The sequence below is a fragment of the Melospiza melodia genome, chromosome 23 (assembly GCF_035770615.1).
Source record: "Melospiza melodia melodia isolate bMelMel2 chromosome 23, bMelMel2.pri, whole genome shotgun sequence".
NCBI lineage: Eukaryota > Metazoa > Chordata > Aves > Passeriformes > Passerellidae > Melospiza > Melospiza melodia.
This window is the reverse complement of record NC_086216.1, coordinates 10,558,645-10,576,358: the sequence shown is the minus strand read 5'-3', so window position 1 is coordinate 10,576,358 and position 17,714 is coordinate 10,558,645. Positions and strand designations below refer to the sequence as shown.

Below are 17,714 nucleotides of genomic sequence, written 5' to 3'. Positions count from 1 at the left end.
GTGGTGCCTCCACATCTGTCCTGAGCACCGGGTGCTGCTCCATGTGCTGTTCCCAGGTGTTGTTCCCATGTGCAGTTCCCTGCTCCATGTGCAGTTCCAGGCGCTGTTCCCTGCTCCAGGTGTTGTTCCCATGTGCTGTTCTCTGCTCCATGTGCGGTTCCCAGAGGTTTGGGGGCTCCATCCCCTCCCGGGGCCGTGGCTGGCGGGGAGAAGCCGGGCTGGAGCTGCCGGAGCTGCCCGGTGCCACCTCCTGTGCCAGGGAAATGCCAGCGCCTGCGCAGGGACCCGACCTGGGATGCTGCGGGGTGTCCCTGCAGGGACCTGTACACACCTGTACACATACACCTGTACACACCTGTACACATACACCTGTACACACCTTTACACACATACACCTGTACACACCTGTACACATACACCTGTACACACCTGTACCCATACACCTGTACATACCTGTATACACATACACCTGTACACACCTGCACACATACACCTGTATGCACCTGCACACATACACCTGTACACACCTTTACACACTCACCTGTACACACCTGCACACATACACCTGTACACACCTTTACACACTCACCTGTACACACCTGTACATATACACCTGTACACACCTTTACACACTCACCTGTACACACCTGCACACATACACCTGTACATACCTGTACACATACACCTATACACACCTGTACACACCCATGCATGGACACCTGTATGCACCCACCTATATACACCTGTACTCACCTGTACACATTCATCTGGACTCACCTGTACTCACCTGTACACACTCTCCTGTACACACCTGTACTCATCTGTACTCACCTGTACACACACCTGTACACATACACCTGTACACATACACCTGTACTCAGCTGTACACACCCATGCATGGACACCTGTATGCACTCACCTGTATACACCTGTACTCACCTGTACACATTCGTCTGCACTCACCTGTATTCACCTGTACACATTCATCTGCACTCTCCTGTACACCTGCATAGACACCTGCAGGTGTACAGGTGTCTATGCAGGTGTACAGGAGAGTGCAGATGTACAGAGTACAGACACACCCGTACTCAGCTGTACACACTCACCTCTACACACCTGTACTCATCTGTACACACCTGTACACACCCATGGATAGACACCTGTATAACCTGTACTCACCTGTACACACTCACCTGTACATACCTTTACACACCTTTACTCACCTGTACACACCTGTACTCACCTGCACATATCTGCACACACCTGTACCCACCTGTACTCACCTGCACACACTTGTACACACCTGTACCCACCGGTATCCACCTGTACACGCCTGTACACACTTGCACACACCTGTACACACCTGTACTCACCTGCACACACTTATACACACCTGTACTCACCTGTACACACCTGTACTCACCTGCACACATCTGCACACACCTGTACCCACCTGTACACACCTGCACTCACCTGTACTCACCTGCACACACCTGTACACACCTGTACCCACCGCTATCCACCTGTACACGCCTGTACACACCTGCACACACCTGCACTCACCTGCACACACCTGTACCCACCTGCATACACACCTGCACACACCTGCACACACCTGTACACACTCACCTGTCCTCACCTGTCCGCCCAGGCCCCGCCCCTCAGGCCCCGCCCTTTCCGCGCTCTCGCGAGAGGGGCGGGGCGGGGCGGCGCTCACCGCCCGACGCCGCTCCCGTCCCGTCCCGTCCCGTCCCGCCGCATTCTCGGCCCGTCCCCATCCCCGGTGCCGCCGCTCGCTCTCCCGCAGCCATGGCGGCGCCGGGCTGGGCGCCCACCCACGTGCGGGTGACGGTGCTGCGGGCGCGGGGGCTGCGCGCCAAGGCGGCGGCGGGCGGCAGCGACGCGTACGCGGTGATGGCGCTGGGCCGCGACAAGTTCCGCACGTCGGTGGCCGAGCGCTGCCGGGGCGAGCCGCTGTGGCGGGAGGAGGCCACGTTCGAGCTGCCCGCCAAGGCCGCCGCGCTGCGCCTCACCGTGCTGCACCGCGCCCTCACCGGCGCCGACAAGTTCCTGGGCCGCGCCGAGGTGGAGCTGGGCCCGCTCAGGGAGGACGGCGGCCGGCGGCACACCAGGTGCGACCGGGGGGCTCCAGGGGGCTCCGGGAGGGATGGGGACCCGCAGGGAGAGGGGTGTGAGGGCTGCGGTGTGCTACGGGGGCCGGGGAGGAGGATGGCGAGGCCCCTCTGGGTCATGCGGAGGATGGGGAGGAGGTTTTGGGGGAGGTCTCTCAGGCGCACGGGGGTCATGGAGGGGTTTGGAGGGGATTTCTGTGCCCCACGGGGCTTGGGGAGGACGGTGAGGGGATTTCTGTGCCCCACAGGAGCTGCGGAGAATGATGGAGGGGCCCCTCTGGGTCATGTGGAGGATGGGGAGGAGGTTTTGGGGGGGTCTCTCAGGCGCACGGGGGTCATGGAGGGGTTTGGTGGGGATGTCTGTGCCCCACAGGAGCTGCGGAGAATGATGGAGAGGCCCCTCTGCGTCCTGCGGAGGTTCGGGAGGAGGTTTTGAGGGGTCATGGAGAGGTTTGGAGTAGACCTGTGTGCCCCGCAGAGGTCTGGGAGAGGCATGAGGGGATTTCTGTGTCCCACGGGGGCTGGGGAGGAGGATGGAGAGGAGGTTTTGGAGGGGTTTCTCAGGCGCACGGGGGTCATGGAGGGGTTTGGAGGGGATTTGTGTGCCCCACAGGAGCTGCGGAGAAGAATTGAGAGGTTTTGGGGGGGATCTCTCAGGCCCACGGGGGTCATGGAGAGATTTGGGGTGTCCCACTGAGGTCTGGGAGAGCTGTGAGGGGATTTCTGTGTCCCACGGGGGCTGGGGAGAAGGATGGAGAGACCCCTCTGCGTCATGTGGAGGCGGTTTTGGGGGCCCACGGGGGTCATGGAGAGGTTTGGAGGGGATCTATGCGTCCCACGAGGGCCATGGAGAGGTTTGGGAGGGACCTGTGCACCCCACGGAGGGCTGGGAGAAGGATGAGGGGATTTGTGTGTCCCACAGGAGCTGAGGAGAAGGATGGAGAGGCCCCTCTGGGTCCTGCAGAGGATGGAGAGGAGGTTTTGGGGGGCTCTCAGGCCCACGAGGGCCATGGAGAGGTTTGGGGGGGACCCTTGTGTGCCATGAAGGTCTGTGGAGGATGGTGAGGGGATTTCTGTGCCCCACAGGAGCTGGGGAGAAGGATGGAGAGGCCCCTCTGGGTCCTGCAGAGGATGGAGAGGAGGTTTTGGGGGGGCTCTCAGGCTCATGGAGAGGTTTAGAAGGGACCTGTGCCTCCCACCCCTATGAGCCCCCACAGCTGGGGAATGCCTTCCCCTGGAGGGAGCTGGGGGTCCCCGAGACAACTTTTCCATCCAGTCCTGCCTGGTCCTTGGGTTTGATTTTCAAACACTGCCAGAGAAAACAGCCAGCTTGACCCCCAAAACCTGATGTCCTCAGAGCGCTGCCCCTTCCAGCACAGACCAAGCTCTAATTAACTTTTGCTAACAAACACTTGAAGCGTGTCAGGGTGGGTAATTCCACCTTCCACGGGCCGCTCCTGCCCAGCTCCAGCTCTGTGTGTGTCACACACTCGCTGCTTTGAACACAAACACGGGCACGGTGAAACCCAGGGGTGGTGCCCGGGAGGGTTTTACTGGGAGTCAGCAGCCTTGTAATGTGCTGGTGAGTCACCTTCCTCCTCCTCTGCCTCACCTGAGCGCCGCCGAGCCGTCCCGTTCATCAAGGCTTAATTAGGTTCATTAAGGCTGTGTCAGACTGGGCTGTGTTTACACTGCAGAGCCCCTTGGTCAGCAGAGCTCGGGGCCGGTGCCTCGGGGCTCCCAGGCATTCCTTTGTGTCTGGGCAAAGGAGAATTGAGAGGTAGAATAAAAAAAAAAAAAAAAAAAACCAAACAAAACACAGCTTTGGTGCTCCTGGGGAAATTTCTGGTGTTTTCAGTTGTTTGCAGGCCTCGGTTTCCTGTTTGAAGCCTGTTTTGTTCTTGCTGCCATGGTGATGTGTAGCCATAAAGGAGTAGTTTTATTTGGAAAATAGATAATGTTGATTGACAGGTGCTTGCTAACACCATAAATGCCACTAATGAGATTTTTTTTTTTTTTTTTTTTTGTGGTTTGGGGGCTGTCAGTCGGTGATTTCCTTGCAGACACCCCCAGGGGTGCTGCTTTCAGGCAGGGCTGAGCTGCCTTTGCTGAGCACACGGGATCGATTGTGGCACGGGATGCCCCTAGAAATCACTTTGGAACAACAGTGCCCAGAACTGGCTCGTGTTAAAGGCACAGGGGTTGTGATTCTGGGGCTGCTGCAGCTCCAGGGACTGGGCAAAGCCTTGGTCTCCTGATAAAAACCCTTCCCTGGGTGTCTTCTTAGCCCAGTTCGTTTAGAATCACAGAATCCCAGAATGGACCTCAAAGCCCATCTTGTTCCACCCCCTGCCCTGCCTAGGGACAGCTTCCACTGGAACATCGCTCCAAAACTGGCTTTGAACACTTTGAGGGACAGCCACAGTTTCTCCAGGACCACGCCCTCACCACCCTCAGAGGGAAGAATTTCTTCCACATTTCCCTCTGAAGTGTCCGTAGCAGATTCCTGCATCCATCTCCTTCAGTTATCCCCATTAGTTTTGCATTTTCTCTGGAGCAAGTCACCTTTTCCTGTTCTCTTTTATTGCTTCCAGTATACCTTTGGAGGTTGAAGTGCAATTTTGATGGCAGGGCACATTTGCATGCTCTGTTTGCTGCCTTTATTTGGAGGAAGAAACCCATCAGTTTCCAGGCAGCCTTTTCCTATGGCTTCTGTAGGGTTGGGAATGCTACAACAAACAGAACCACGCTGGTGTGCAGTGCTGCTCATCCTTTGTGCTGCCTCAGATGCGGTTTGGGTGTCACCAAGGGGTGCTTGAGGGCGTGTGGGTGGTGGGATTGTGGTTTGGGGTGCCCTGGGCACTGCTGGGGAGCTGTGTGTGGGGAGGGAGAGGGCTCTGCCTGAGCGATGCCCTGCCTGGTGCGAGCCCGTCTGGAAATGCCCGAGCTCTGGGAGCCTGGGGTTGGCTCTCTGCTCTTGATTAGGGGTTCCTTGGCTTAGCAGGCGTTAAGGAGCTGGAATGAAAGGTATGAGGGCGTGGGACAGCGTGTGCAGCTCTGAGGCTGCTGCTCTGCTCCACTTCAAAGCTGTGGCCCCTGCCCCGTGTCAGGAGGAGAGATGAAAGGGCAGAGGAGAGTGGCTGAGCTGAAATGCAGGAATTCCGTGTTGTGCCTCTGGTTTTTTCTCCATTTTTTTAACCCTTCCTTATCTGGTTTAAAACCAAATCTTATTAATCACTTTGGTATGATAAGGAATGTTTTCTTTGGCACCTGGGGCTGTGAAGGTGACGTCACCATAAGATTAAAGTCTTTCTTTTCCTGCACTGTGGGCTGATTTGATTTTTCAGCCATAAAGCACCTTCTGTGTTCTCAATTACTGGTGTGTGACTGTTCACAGGGGTCTGAGGATGAGGGAAGAGACGAGGATCTGACTCCATGTTTCAGAAGGCTTGATTGATTATTTTATGATATATATTATATTAAAATTATGCTAAAAGAATAGAAGAAAGGATTTCATCAGAAGGCTGGCTAAGAGTAGAATAGGAAAGAATGATAACAAAGGTTTGTGGCTCGCTGTGATTGGCCATTAGTTAGAAACAACCACAATCACAGATGCACCTGTTGCATTCCACAGCAGCAGATAACCATTGCTTACATTTTGTCCCTGAGGCCTCCCAGCTTCTCAAGAGAAAAAATCCTAAGGAAAGGATTTTTCATACAAGATGTCTGTGACACTGGTGGTTAAAGAAACCTCCTTGTTGCTGCAGGTGGTACAAGCTTCGCTCCAAACCTGGGAAGAAGGAAAAGGAGAGAGGGGAGATCGAGGTGGACATCCAGTTCATGAGGAGCAACATGACAGCCAGCATGTTCGATCTGTCCATGAAGGACAAGCCCCGCTCTCCCTTTGGGAAGCTCAAAGACAAACTCAAGGGCAAGAGGAGCAGTGGTCTCTCAGACACAGCGTCAGCCATCGTCCCCAGCACCTCCCACTCCCCTGCTGACAGCGAGGATGAGGCAGTGGAGAAGGAGAAGAAGAAATCCAAGTTCAAAGCGCTGTTCTCCAAGCCTGGCCTGCAGAAGTCATCGCTGTCCCAGTCCATGTCAGTGCTGCCCACCCAGCAGCCCCTCACCCCCAGGGTTCGCCTGCGGCCCAGCGACTTCCAGGCACAGTGGGATGAGGAGGAGGAGGAGTCCCAGACCTCTCCTGCCTCAGAACGTGAGTGTTGGCACAGAACCTTCCCCCAATGGGTTCTTTGCACTCTTCACAGCGCTGGTTAAATTCTCCTTTCTGAACAAATCCTCCCTGCTGGCCCTGAGGCTGGCAGTAGTGTTGTAGAAAAGGGGATGAGGATGAGGGGAGTGGGATGAGGAGGAGTGCCAGACCTCTCCTGCCTCAGAACGTGAGTGTTGGCACAAAACCTTCCCCCAAAGGGTTCTGTGCGCTTCTCACAGCCCTGGTTAAATTCTCCTTTCTGACCAAATCCTCCCTGCTGGCACTGAGGCTGGCGGTAGTGTCAGAGAAAGGATTGTTCTTGCATCTTCAATTTCTCCCTGTTTTGTTTTTTTTTTTTTTTTTTCCAGGATCCTTTGAAAGCGTGCCAGAACAGAAGCCAGCTCCTTCTCCTCTGTTCAAATCTCGCAAACCAGCCTTTTTGGACAGTAGGCAGCTAACCCAGGGAACCACCAACCACACCAAAAAGGATGGGCTCTCTTTGTTCAGTGGCCTTAAATCCAAAAACGATCCCGTGTCCAAGTCCAGTCTGTGCATCAATGGCAGTCACGTCTATATGGAAGAGACCACGACAAAGGACAAGACTCCAACCTCCTCCCCTTCTCCTCACAACCTCAGGAGGAAGCAGCTCTTTGCTTCAGAGGAGAACCTGTCCTCCAGGTCCACTAAACCACCTGAAGAGATGGGGAGAACCTCTCCTGGGCAGGCATTCTCTGGCTCCACATCCTTGGAGACCTTCAAATCCATGACTTTGCCATCATACAAACTGCTCAGCAGTGAGGAGCACCTGGACACCAGCGTTCCACCAAGCATTGAGCCTCTTAGAGAGACCAAAAAACCAGACCACAAAAAGTCTGCCTTGCTCTCCCTGGTCACTGGGAAGAAGGAAACGGTGAAGCCCAGCGATGCTGAGATTATTCCTGACAGGACCCTGCAGAGTGAGGAAAATACAATTCCAGAAGAGAAGAGTGAGGAGGAGACCAAATGCCCTGAAGCCCCAGCAGATGTGGGCAGAGGGAGCCCCTCAGGAGATGCTCACCATGCAGAGGAGACCATCACAACCAAGCAGCAGCTCAGCCCTTGTGAGGAGGAACAGAAACCTGAGAAAGCTGCAGCAGCCAAGACCAAAGCTGTGAAACCCAGGTGAGCCCCAGCTGCTGGCAGGAGTGGCATGGGCACTGCTGGTGGCAGGTGGCAGCAGGCTGTGTCTGCCACACCTGGGCTCAGGTGCTGCTCTGTGGGTGCCTGTGGGTTTTACTCTGGTGTTGGGAGCTTTGAGAGCAAAGAACAACTCCCAAGTTCTTCCTCAGTGTGAATAAAAGATGGATGTGGGGGTGCTCCTTGAAATAGTGGTTCTCTAGCTCAGGAGGCACCTGTGCAGGTGCTGAAGGGGTGAATTTTCTTGCTGGATCTCTTGCACAAACTAACTCTGGCAGAGCTGTGTGGCTGCAGCCTCCCCAGGGTCTGAAATGCCCCTTCTAACATCTCTGCTTTCCTCTTCCCTACTTGGCTGTGCTCTCCCAAAGGGTGGCCTTGGAGCCCTTCTGCTTTTGGCATTGCTCACAGCAGCACAGAGGGGTTTGGTGTGGATTTGGTCACGAGGCTTTTTCGGAAATTCTGCTCCTTTATCCCTCATACAAATATATAAATTGTGTATGAGGTATATAATATATATATTTGTAGGTGTGCCCTACTAATAAGGCTGTGTTTTGTGTGTCCCCCTAACTCCTCATTTTCAGTGCTTCTCAAGTCTGAGTTTCTTGCCTGTGCAGTGTTTTACATACTAATAAACCTGCTTGGGGTGCAAAGAGAGGGTGCTTAAAGCAGCAAAACCAAGCTCTGCAGCAGGAGAGTGTGACTGGGTTCAGAGGGGTCTGAGGATGAGGGAAGAGAAGAGGATCTGACTCTGTGTTTCAGAAGGCTTGATTGATTATTTTATGATATATATTATATTAAAACTATACTAAAAAATAGAAGAAAGGATTTCATCAGAAGGCTGGATAAGAATAGAAAAAGAAAGAATGATAACAAAATCTTGAGGCTCAGACTCTCTGTGACTGTGATTGGCCATTAATTAGAAACAACCAATATGGACCAACCACAGATGCACCTGTTGCATTCCACAGCAGCAGATAACCATTGTTTGCATTTTGTTCCTGAGGCCTCCCAGCTTCTCAGGAGGAAAAATCTTAAAGAAAAGCTTTTTCATAAAAGATGTCTGTGACAGGAGAGTTCTGGCATAAGCCCAGTGCTTATAAAGGTGCAGTTAAGGATGCAAAGTCTCCCAGACAAGGGGACACCTCTCTCTGAGGTCTCTGTAAGGTGTAGCTCATCTCCAGGGGCAGAGCTGATGGAGGCTGGTGCTAAAGCTTGTCTGTTCCTGCCTCGTGTTGCATCTGCAAGTGACATGCGAGTTTTTTGTCCCTTTTTGCAGACTGGGCCTGTCTCCAGAGGAGGAACCCAAAGCCACGCTTCCCACCCTTGCACCTGCCCCCCTCCCTGCTTTCCTGTCAGTGCACCCTATCAGCAGTGCCAATAATCCTTTTATTTCTGAAGTGGGGCAGACAGTCCAAGTGCCAGACTCTGAAATCATCACTCCTGCCTCTCTTACTTCTCCTGCTTTTGCTGCAGAGCTCTGGAATGACAAGAACCCTTTCAGTGCTGAGTGGGACAGGGCATCCAGAGCCCTGGATCCCAACAGCATCACCCATTTCCCTTCATCCCATCATCCTGCAGCCTCTGTTCCCTCAGTGCCTCTTCCTGGGCAGGTCTCTGCCAGGGGCAATAATCCTTTTGCTGCTGACTGGGGGCAGGGTCCTGAGGGCTCTGAGGCTTCCCAGGGTCTCTGTGACCCACACACCCCTTCTGTCCCCTCTGGCTGTCCTTTCAATGACAGCAATCCCTTCGTGTCCAGGCGTGGGGCACAGGCAGTGCCAGCTGCCCGGGCTGGTTCTGCCCCTTCCTGCCTTCCTGCTGGGGAGGATTGTTCCTCTGCAGGACCCCCTGCTCGTGCTGCTTCAGGGGGCTCTGCACAGGTGGCTTTGACCAGCCATGTCACAGCTGTGCCACACCCTCTGGGCACCTTGTCTGGCCCCCCTGGGCTGGCTCCAGAGCCACGCTGGGATTCTGCCCGGCTTCAGCCTGGGGGTTCTTTGGAAAGCAGCAAGGCAGGCCCTGGGAAATGTGTGTCCTTTGTCCCTGGGGGATGGCAGGGTGTTCCATCAGGTGATGCAGGTGGAGAGCAGCCCCTGGATCCCAGGGGGAGGTTACAGATGAGCTCAGGGGCAGCAGGAGAGCCAGCAGGGTTTGGGGGTGACCCATCAGCAGAGCTCTCTGGGGACAGCACACATCCCACCTGCAGCAGTGATGGAGCAGCTGTGGAGGTCACTGGTGTGAGCAAAGGTTTTGTGTCTCTCTCCAAGTGCAGTGACAGCCTCGTGGCAGAGGCTGAGCAGGCACAATGCCCCAAGAGTGAGCTCAGGGAGGAGCAGGAGCCCTGTGGAAAGCAGCGGGCAGAACATGTGCCCATGTCAGAGCCCCAGGCACCTCCACCTGCTGGCAATCAGCCACTTCCTCCAGTCCAGCCCACACTGGGAGCCTGCAGGGTGTCCCCTAGGGAAGGGGGTGCAGGGAGGGCTGGCAGGGAGCTCCCTGTGCCCCCCAAGCCAGCCCCACGAGTGGCTGTGCTGCTGAGGAGACCCCCAGGGACCCCCCAGGCCGATGCTCCTGCTCCAGGGGATGCTGCAAATCCCACCCCAGGGCTCCCATTCCCCGAGGCCTCAGCTGCTCAGGGGGGCTCCCTGGGGACTGTCACCCCTGCAGTGGCACCCAGAGGTGTCAGTCCCCAAAGAGGACAGAGCAGGCCTGTAGAAAAGGAGGGTGGTGATGGTTTGTCTGTCTGTCTGACAAATGTCAGCTCTGCCCTTCCTGTTCCTGGGGAGCGCGGCTCGGTGCTGCCCGTGATCCCTGAGGGAGGCTCTGATGAGGAGCTGCTGGGGGACTGCCAGGACAGCTGTGGGGCCACTGCAGGTGACAGAGGTGTTCTGGGGAGTGGGGGGCAGCCCAGAGGTGTGACAGCTTTGCATGGAGAGCAGAGACAGCTCTCTGATAGCTCTGCTGCTGCTCCAGGAGGAGGAGGAGCAGGAGCCGTGCCTGGTGCTTGTGAGCCAGGGAGCTTGGCTGAGCTGCCAGGCAGCTTGGCTGAGCTGCCAGGGAGCTTGGCTGAGCTGCCAGGGAGTTTGGCTGAGCTGCCTGCTGCACTGGGGGCTCCCAGGGTCTCTGTCCAAGGAGCTGACTCAGGTTTAGCTGTGACATCTCATTCCAAGGAGCGTGACACTCATTCTGAGAAACAACAGCTGGAGAGCAGTGCAGGTGCTGAGGAGCGTGCAGAGTGTGACTTCTCTGAGCCTTCTGCTTTCTCTTCCTCCCTGTCAAGTCCTTGCCAGCCCCACTCTTCCTCTCATTCCCTCCTCTCTGACACCCTGAGTTGTAGAGCAGAGTCTCCGAAAAAGCCGAGAGCCGAGGGCTTCGCAGATAAAGCGCCAAATTCGGGCAAGAAGAAACTTCTCCAGGCACGGGTCTCACCCTCTGAAACGTCCCCTAACCACCCCCCATGGGGTGAAACCGTGTCTCCCCAGCACAGGTGAGACATGTGGGGGTCACAGCAGTGAGCTCTGAGCTTTGCTTTGCCCTCTGGGTGCACATCTGTCCCTGAGGCTGCTGCATGAGGCCAGGACAGCCCTGATTCCTTTGGGCGCTGGGTTTGTCAGGGCTTGGCTGCCAAGGGGAGCACACTGAAGAGAAAAATCTTCTCCAGGCACGGGTTTCACCCTCTGAAACATTCCCCAACCACGTGAAAACGTGTCTCCCCAGCGCAGGTGAGACATGTGGGGATCACAGCAGCTCTGAGCTTTGCTTTGCCCTCTGTCCCTGCGGCTGCTGCACGAGGCCAGGACAGCCCTGATTTCATCTGGGGGCTGGGTTTGTCAGGGCTTGGCTGCTGTGGGGCTGCTGCTGGCTGCAGGAGGGTCTGTGCAGCTCCTCAGGGGAGCAGCTGCTCCTCACAGCTCTTAGGGAAAGTGCAGGGGGAATGGAACCATTCCATCCCACTGGCAGAAGGGCCTGGGGCTGAGCTGTTTGTCAGACACCTGATAAATGGGGTGGTGCTTCATTTTCTGCTTGTGTGGGCTCCTCAGGGTTCACCTGCTCCGTGGAGTGGTGCCACTGACCTGTCAGCCCTTGAGGCTTCACCTGCAGAACTCTGCCTGGGGTCTAGGACACCTCAGGAATAAAAATAAATTTTTGTCCCTGTGTGCTGTAAGTCCCGTGTAGGCAAATAATGGCAGCACTTCCTTGCAGCTGGTGGTGTCAGTTCAGCTTGGCCAAGGCCTGACACTTGTCTCAGGCCAGCAGAAGTATTTGGTGTGTTGTAAGATCACAAATATGTTCTGATTAGGAAAGGCAGCCTGAAATACCAGTTTCTGAGGGATCACAGTAGCTGCCCTGTGTTCTGTCTCCTCGTGCAGCCTGACCTGGCTTTTCTTCCATGACACACACAGGATGTATTTCCCTTCCTGCTGCTGCTTTATCTCCAACACCTTAAGTCAGTAAAGACAGCAGAGAACTGGAAAATATTTAAAATACTTACAGAACCTCTGTGGCTTAGAAATACCTTGTCTTCCTGAAGCTGAATCTCTTTTCTTTCAGGAGATAGAGCAGGGAGGGAATCATCCCCAATTTCTTGCTGTATTTGTTCTCATTCTAAAGATCTTTGTCATGCTGCTGTTTCCTCTCCTGCCTGAACAACAGGACCCTTTCTTTTTCCTGTTACAGACTCCATCCTGTGAAGCCAATGAATGCCATGGCAAACAAACCTCAGAGCAAGAACCTGAATGTCATCAGCACCATGAATGAAAAGCTGCTGGAAATGAGTGTGAAGGTATGGAGGGAAGGGGCAATTTCACTGCCCAGGCTTTGATTTATTTGAAGAGTTTGTGTATGAATGTCCTTTTGGTCAGCCCCCAAGAGTGGGAGCAGTCTAAAAATTCTTTTTTTTCTTTTGCTGACTGACCTATAAATAGAGTTGGGGTTCATTTTTTTGTGGGGGAAATTCTCAGCCCAGCCACTTCCTTGGAGCACAGTTGTTCAGTTGGGTCAGCAGTGGGATTGAGAGGAGCTTTCAGCTTAATCCTGGCCTCAAAAGAGACCTGCACAGCTTCCCTGCAGGCTGAAATGAAAGCTTGGGAGCATCCCTGGCTCAGCAGGGAAAATCCCAGCTCCTCTTATGGTCTCTCAGGGTTTTTTTGGTGAAATGGGGAATTTAGAACTGAAATAACAGCAGTGCCTCCTCCTGGTGAGAGGGGAGAGGATGGGATTTGAGAGATTCAGACTGAGAAAGGGTTCAAAACTTGCAACAAAGGGTTCAAAACTTGCAATGGGTGTTCTGATTGCACCTCAGTTGTGTGTGATGCCCCTCAGGAGCCTGTTGTGCTCACACTCCTTCCCTGGGCAGTGTTCTAGGAGTCAGCAGAAGCTGACTGCTTTTAAAATCTGCTTTTAAAATCTGCTTTTAACCCTCAAGCTGCCCAGTACCTCTCATGCTGCTTGAGGCTTAAAACCAGATTTTTCAAAGGAAAATTTTAAAATCTGGTTTTAACCCTCAAGCTGCCCAGTTCCTCTCACGCTGCTTGAGGCTTAAAACCAGATTTTTCAAAGGAAAATTTTAAAATCTGGTTTTGACCCTCAAGCTGCCCAGTTCCTCTCATGCTGCTTGAGGCTTAAAACCAGATTTTAAGATTTTCCTTTGAAAAATCTGGTTTTAACCCTCAAGCTGCCCAGTTCCTCTCATGCTGCTTGAGGCTTAAAACCAGATTTTTCAAAGGAAAATTTTAAAATCTGGTTTTAAAATCTGGTTTTAACCCTCAAGCAGCCCAGTTCCTCTCATGCTGCTTGAGGCTTAAAACCAGATTTTAAGATTTTCCTTTGAAAAATCTGGTTTTAACCCTCAAGCTGCCCAGTACCTCTCATGCTGCTTGAGGCTTAAAACCAGATTTTTCAAAGGAAAATTTTGAAATCTGGTTTTAAAATCTGGTTTTAACCCTCAAGCTGCCCAGTTCCTCTCATGCTGCTCGAGGCTTAAAACCAGATTTTTCAAAGGAAAATTTTAAAATCTGGTTTTAAAATCTGGTTTTAACCCTCAAGCTGCCCAGTTCCTCTCATGCTGCTTGAGGCTTAAAACCAGATTTTTCAAAGGAAAATTTTAAAATCTGGTTTTAACCCTCAAGCTGCCCAGTTCCTCTCATGCTGCTTGAGGCTTAAAACCAGATTTTTCAAAGGAAAGTTTTAAAATCTGGTTTTAACCCTCAAGCTGCCCAGTTCCTCTCATGCTGCTCGAGGCTTAAAACCAGATTTTTCAAAGGAAAATTTTGAAATCTGGTTTTAAAATCTGGTTTTAACCCTCAAGCTGCCCAGTTCCTCTCATGCTGCTTGAGGCTTAAAACCAGATTTTTCAAAGGAAAATTTTAAAATCTGGTTTTAACCCTCAAGCTGCCCAGTTCCTCTCACGCTGCTCGAGGCTTAAAACCAGATTTTTCAAAGGAAAATTTTAAAATCTGGTTTTAACCCTCAAGCTGCCCAGTACCTCTCGTGCTGCTTGAGGCTTAAAACCAGATTTTAAGATTTTCCTTTGAAAAATCTGGTTTTAACCCTCAAGCTGCCCAGTTCCTCTCATGCTGCTTGAGGCTTAAAACCAGATTTTTCAAATCAATAAGAAGAACGAGCAAAGGCCTGGGTGGCTGTTTCTTGCTGTCTAACCTGAATTTGGCTTTCTGAGCAGCTGCTTGAAGGTTTTGCAGGTTTTTCTGGCAGCAGCTGTCCCCGTGTGTTGTGTGTCTGCTCTGGAATGTGCTGTGCCTGCTCTGAGCCTGCCTCCCCTGCCTCCCTCTGCAGAAATACGATCCCTCAGACCCTGCCTATGCCTATGCTCAGCTGACACACGATGAGCTGATCCAGCTGGTGCTCAGACAGAAGGATACCATTACCAGGAAGGACCTGCAGGTCAGGGAGCTTGAGGATTACATCGACAACCTGCTGGTCAGAGTCATGGAGGAAACCCCAAACATCCTCAGAGTCTCCGTGTCTGGCAACAAAAAAGCTGGGAAGATGTGAAGGGTCTGGTGGGCAAGGACTGAATCCCCCTCAGGGGAGGGTGAGGAGCTGCTGGTGCTGCTCGTGCTGCTCACAGAAAATGAGTTTTTCCTGTTCCTGCCTTGAGCAACCCTCAGATTGATTAATCGTTCCATCAGGTCACCTTGCTGTATTTATTTTCTTGGTTTCTTCCCATTATTTGGGAAGGTCAGGCATTAATGCCAAGGCTGTGATGGGAAGGAGGAGGGTTTTTGATGTGTTTTGCTTCCCAGCAAGGCACTGATGATCCTTTAGGAAGGTTTTTTTTTAAATTGTTTTGTTTTGTAGCAGCTTTTAGAGATCAGTTACTTTTCTTTCCACATCTGAAGTTGTAGTGCAATATAAATCCTTGGACAGTAGAGCTTGAGGATTTGATTGTTTTGAAAATAATAATAATTAACTACACTGGAGAAATCCAAAGATGGCCCAGCTTCAGAGGGCTGAAGGAATTTAAATTTAATTTAAAAGGAATTAATGCCCTGACTGTAAGCTGACCAAATCTCAGTTCATCTCATCAAGTGGACATTCCCAAGAGTCCTTCAAGGGAAAGTTTTCAGGTTTTTTGGAGTAGGAGACATTGAAGTTCATGGTATGTTTCTACCATAGGAATGGCATTAATTTAGCCCAAAGGTACATTTTAAACCAGAAATTGTTTTCTTAGTGTCTTAAATTTCTGTTTTGGAGGCTATTCAGAGCAGGCAGAGGCTGCCCTGGCTCTGCCCCTTGTGCCCTGTGGGAGCTCTCTGACCTTCTCCTTTTTGAGGGACACAGAAATCCTTTGGGGTTTGGGGCTGGGCTCACCTTAAAGACCCTTCCAAAGGTACATTTTAAATCAGAAATTATTCTCTTAGTGTCTTAAATTTCTGCTCTGGAGCTTGTTCAGAGCAGGCAGAGGCTGCCCCATGCTCTGCTCTCACCCCTTGTGCCCTGTGGGAGCTCTGTGACCTTTTTCTTTTTGAGGGACACAGAAATCCTTTGGGGTTTGGAGCTGGGGCTCACCTTGAGGACTCTTCCAAAGGTACATTTTAAATCAGAAATTTTTCTCTTGATGTCTTAATTTCTGTTTTGGAGCTTGTTCAGGCAGAAGCTGCCCTGGCTCTGCCCCTTGTGCCCTTGGGAGCTCTCTGACCTTCTCCTTTTTGAGAAAGAAATCCTTTGGTGCTTGGGGCTGGGGCTCACCTTGAAGGCCCTTCCAAAGGATGGTTTACCAGGGTAGGGAGAGTCCATGGAAGGCTTAGAGAGAAGCTGGGAAACCAACAGAGCCCTGCAAAGGACCAAAGCTTCATGAGGACCAAAGCTCAAACCTTTCCAGCCTTAATTCTATGGAAATAAACACTCCTGCCTTTGGAAATGGTTGGGTTGTGGGGTCACTCCTGGCCCAGGGGTGAGTTTCTAATTCCATTTTTCCACAGGAAAGCACTTTAGGTGCAGCTCTCACCCTGTGAGCAGTCTGCTTGCAATGTCACAAACCACTGGAGATCCCAAATGCTGGATTTTGTAGCCAGGAGCAGTTTGATAGATTTGCACAGAGATGTAAACATTTATTAGAAAAATCAAAGAAATGCTCTAAATGACATTTTTGTTCTTGTTACCAAAGTCTGGAGCTTTACTGAGCTCTGACCTCCAACAAGCCTTAAGAGCTGAGAGTCTTGCAAGACTTCAGATCTTTGAATCTCATTTTAGTGTTATTTGAGCAGTGAGGGTGCTCTGTCCTTGCTGCTGCCCCCTCTGCTCTGAGTGAGGCAGCCTTGGTGGTGGTTTCATTCTGAGTGCTGCTGCTGCTCCCTCCTGTGCCTTCTCGAGTGAGGAAGATGAAGGATTGATTTGTTTCCTCCTCTCTGCACACAGGATCCTGTACCTCACTGATCAATTTGTATTTTAGACTTCTTTTCTCCGCTGGGAAGAGTGACCTGCACAGGACCAAAGCAATAAATAATACTGTTACTCAGAAAATAATGGTATTATGCAGAAAATAATATTATTATGCAGAAAATAATACTATTATGCAGAAAATAATATTATTATGCAGACAATTATTCTGCTGTTAGCAGAGATGAAGCCTTAACACTTGGGCAGCCTTTCTGTGCCAGTTGCAGCCCTGGGTGTTGGGTGAAACCCAAGCTGAGCCCAGCTCTGCTGTCCTTGGGGGCACAGGGGGGGTCCCAGTCCTCGACCCCCTCAGCCCTCACACCTCATTTTTATTGACAACACTCATTAAATCCTTCTTTTAATGTGGGGGGACTGGCATTTTACATCCTCAAGGGCCTTAAGAATCAAATTTCTTGTTTGTTATTGAAGGATTTCGTGCATGTTCCCTGTTTGTACTCTCTGCTTTTAGCCCAGGTACTGTTTGTTTGGTTTTAAACACTTGTTGGTTTTATGGAACACTAAAATAAAGACAATTTAAACCCAGAGTTCTGAGCACCCTGTGTTTGTTCTGAAGGGCTTTGTCCCCTCCTTGTGCCTCTCTGCTCATCTCCTGTGGCAGTTCCAGCTGTGGGTTTTTCTGGGTCTGGGTTGAAGGCACTTGAGACAGTAGTTCATGTTCAGACTCAAGTGTTGCATATTCATTCATACACCTCATCCATGATGCATAAATTCCATTCAAACACAGGATTCTGTCTGGTCATCATCAACTTCTTCCTCTGAATCCTGACAGCACCTTAGAGGTGGGAAGAAGTTAATTTCTTCTGATAAGATGGCAATAAATTCTTTTTCTCTGAAAGTTTCAGGTGTCCTGTGGCTGCAATTTCCCTGCAAGTCCTTTCTTTAAACAAAGTATCCTACATAGCATCGTTTCTATTTTAACATTTTGTTATAACCTAAAACTATATTTAACACACTACTTAAGAGAATGAACACAGCATCACTTTCTAACACAACACATATAATATTCATTTTAATATTTGCGACAAGCCAATCATAAAATGGGCATTTTTCACACTGGGGACCCCTTTTGGACGGGCTCGTCTGCACCGGCAGCCCCGGAGGTTCCTGTAAAGCAGCACCAGGGAGCGCGGAGGCACTCGGGGTCGTCGTGGCAGCGGTGATGGGAGGAGGAGGAGGCCATGAGGGCCCCGGTTCCCCTTTGTGGCGGCCGCGTTGTCCCCCGGTCCCCGAGCATCCCCGGCGGAACTACCGGGGGGCGGAACGCAGCGCGCAGAGGC

The 17,714-nt window shown here is 51.8% G+C and overlaps 1 protein-coding gene across 1 annotated transcript; it reads left to right on the top strand.

Annotated features, from left to right (window-relative positions):
- The first annotated feature begins 1,809 nt into the window (after positions 1-1,809).
- Positions 1,810-16,961, top strand: RAB11FIP1 (RAB11 family interacting protein 1). The gene is made up of 6 exons (XM_063175126.1): positions 1,810-2,132; positions 5,900-6,348; positions 6,714-7,506; positions 8,798-11,005; positions 12,196-12,301; positions 14,311-16,961. Exons 1-6 carry the CDS (start codon positions 1,810-1,812, stop codon positions 14,527-14,529), a joined length of 4,098 nt encoding a protein of 1,365 aa, XP_063031196.1. The 3' UTR covers positions 14,530-16,961.
- Positions 16,962-17,714: the final 753 nt, after the last annotated feature.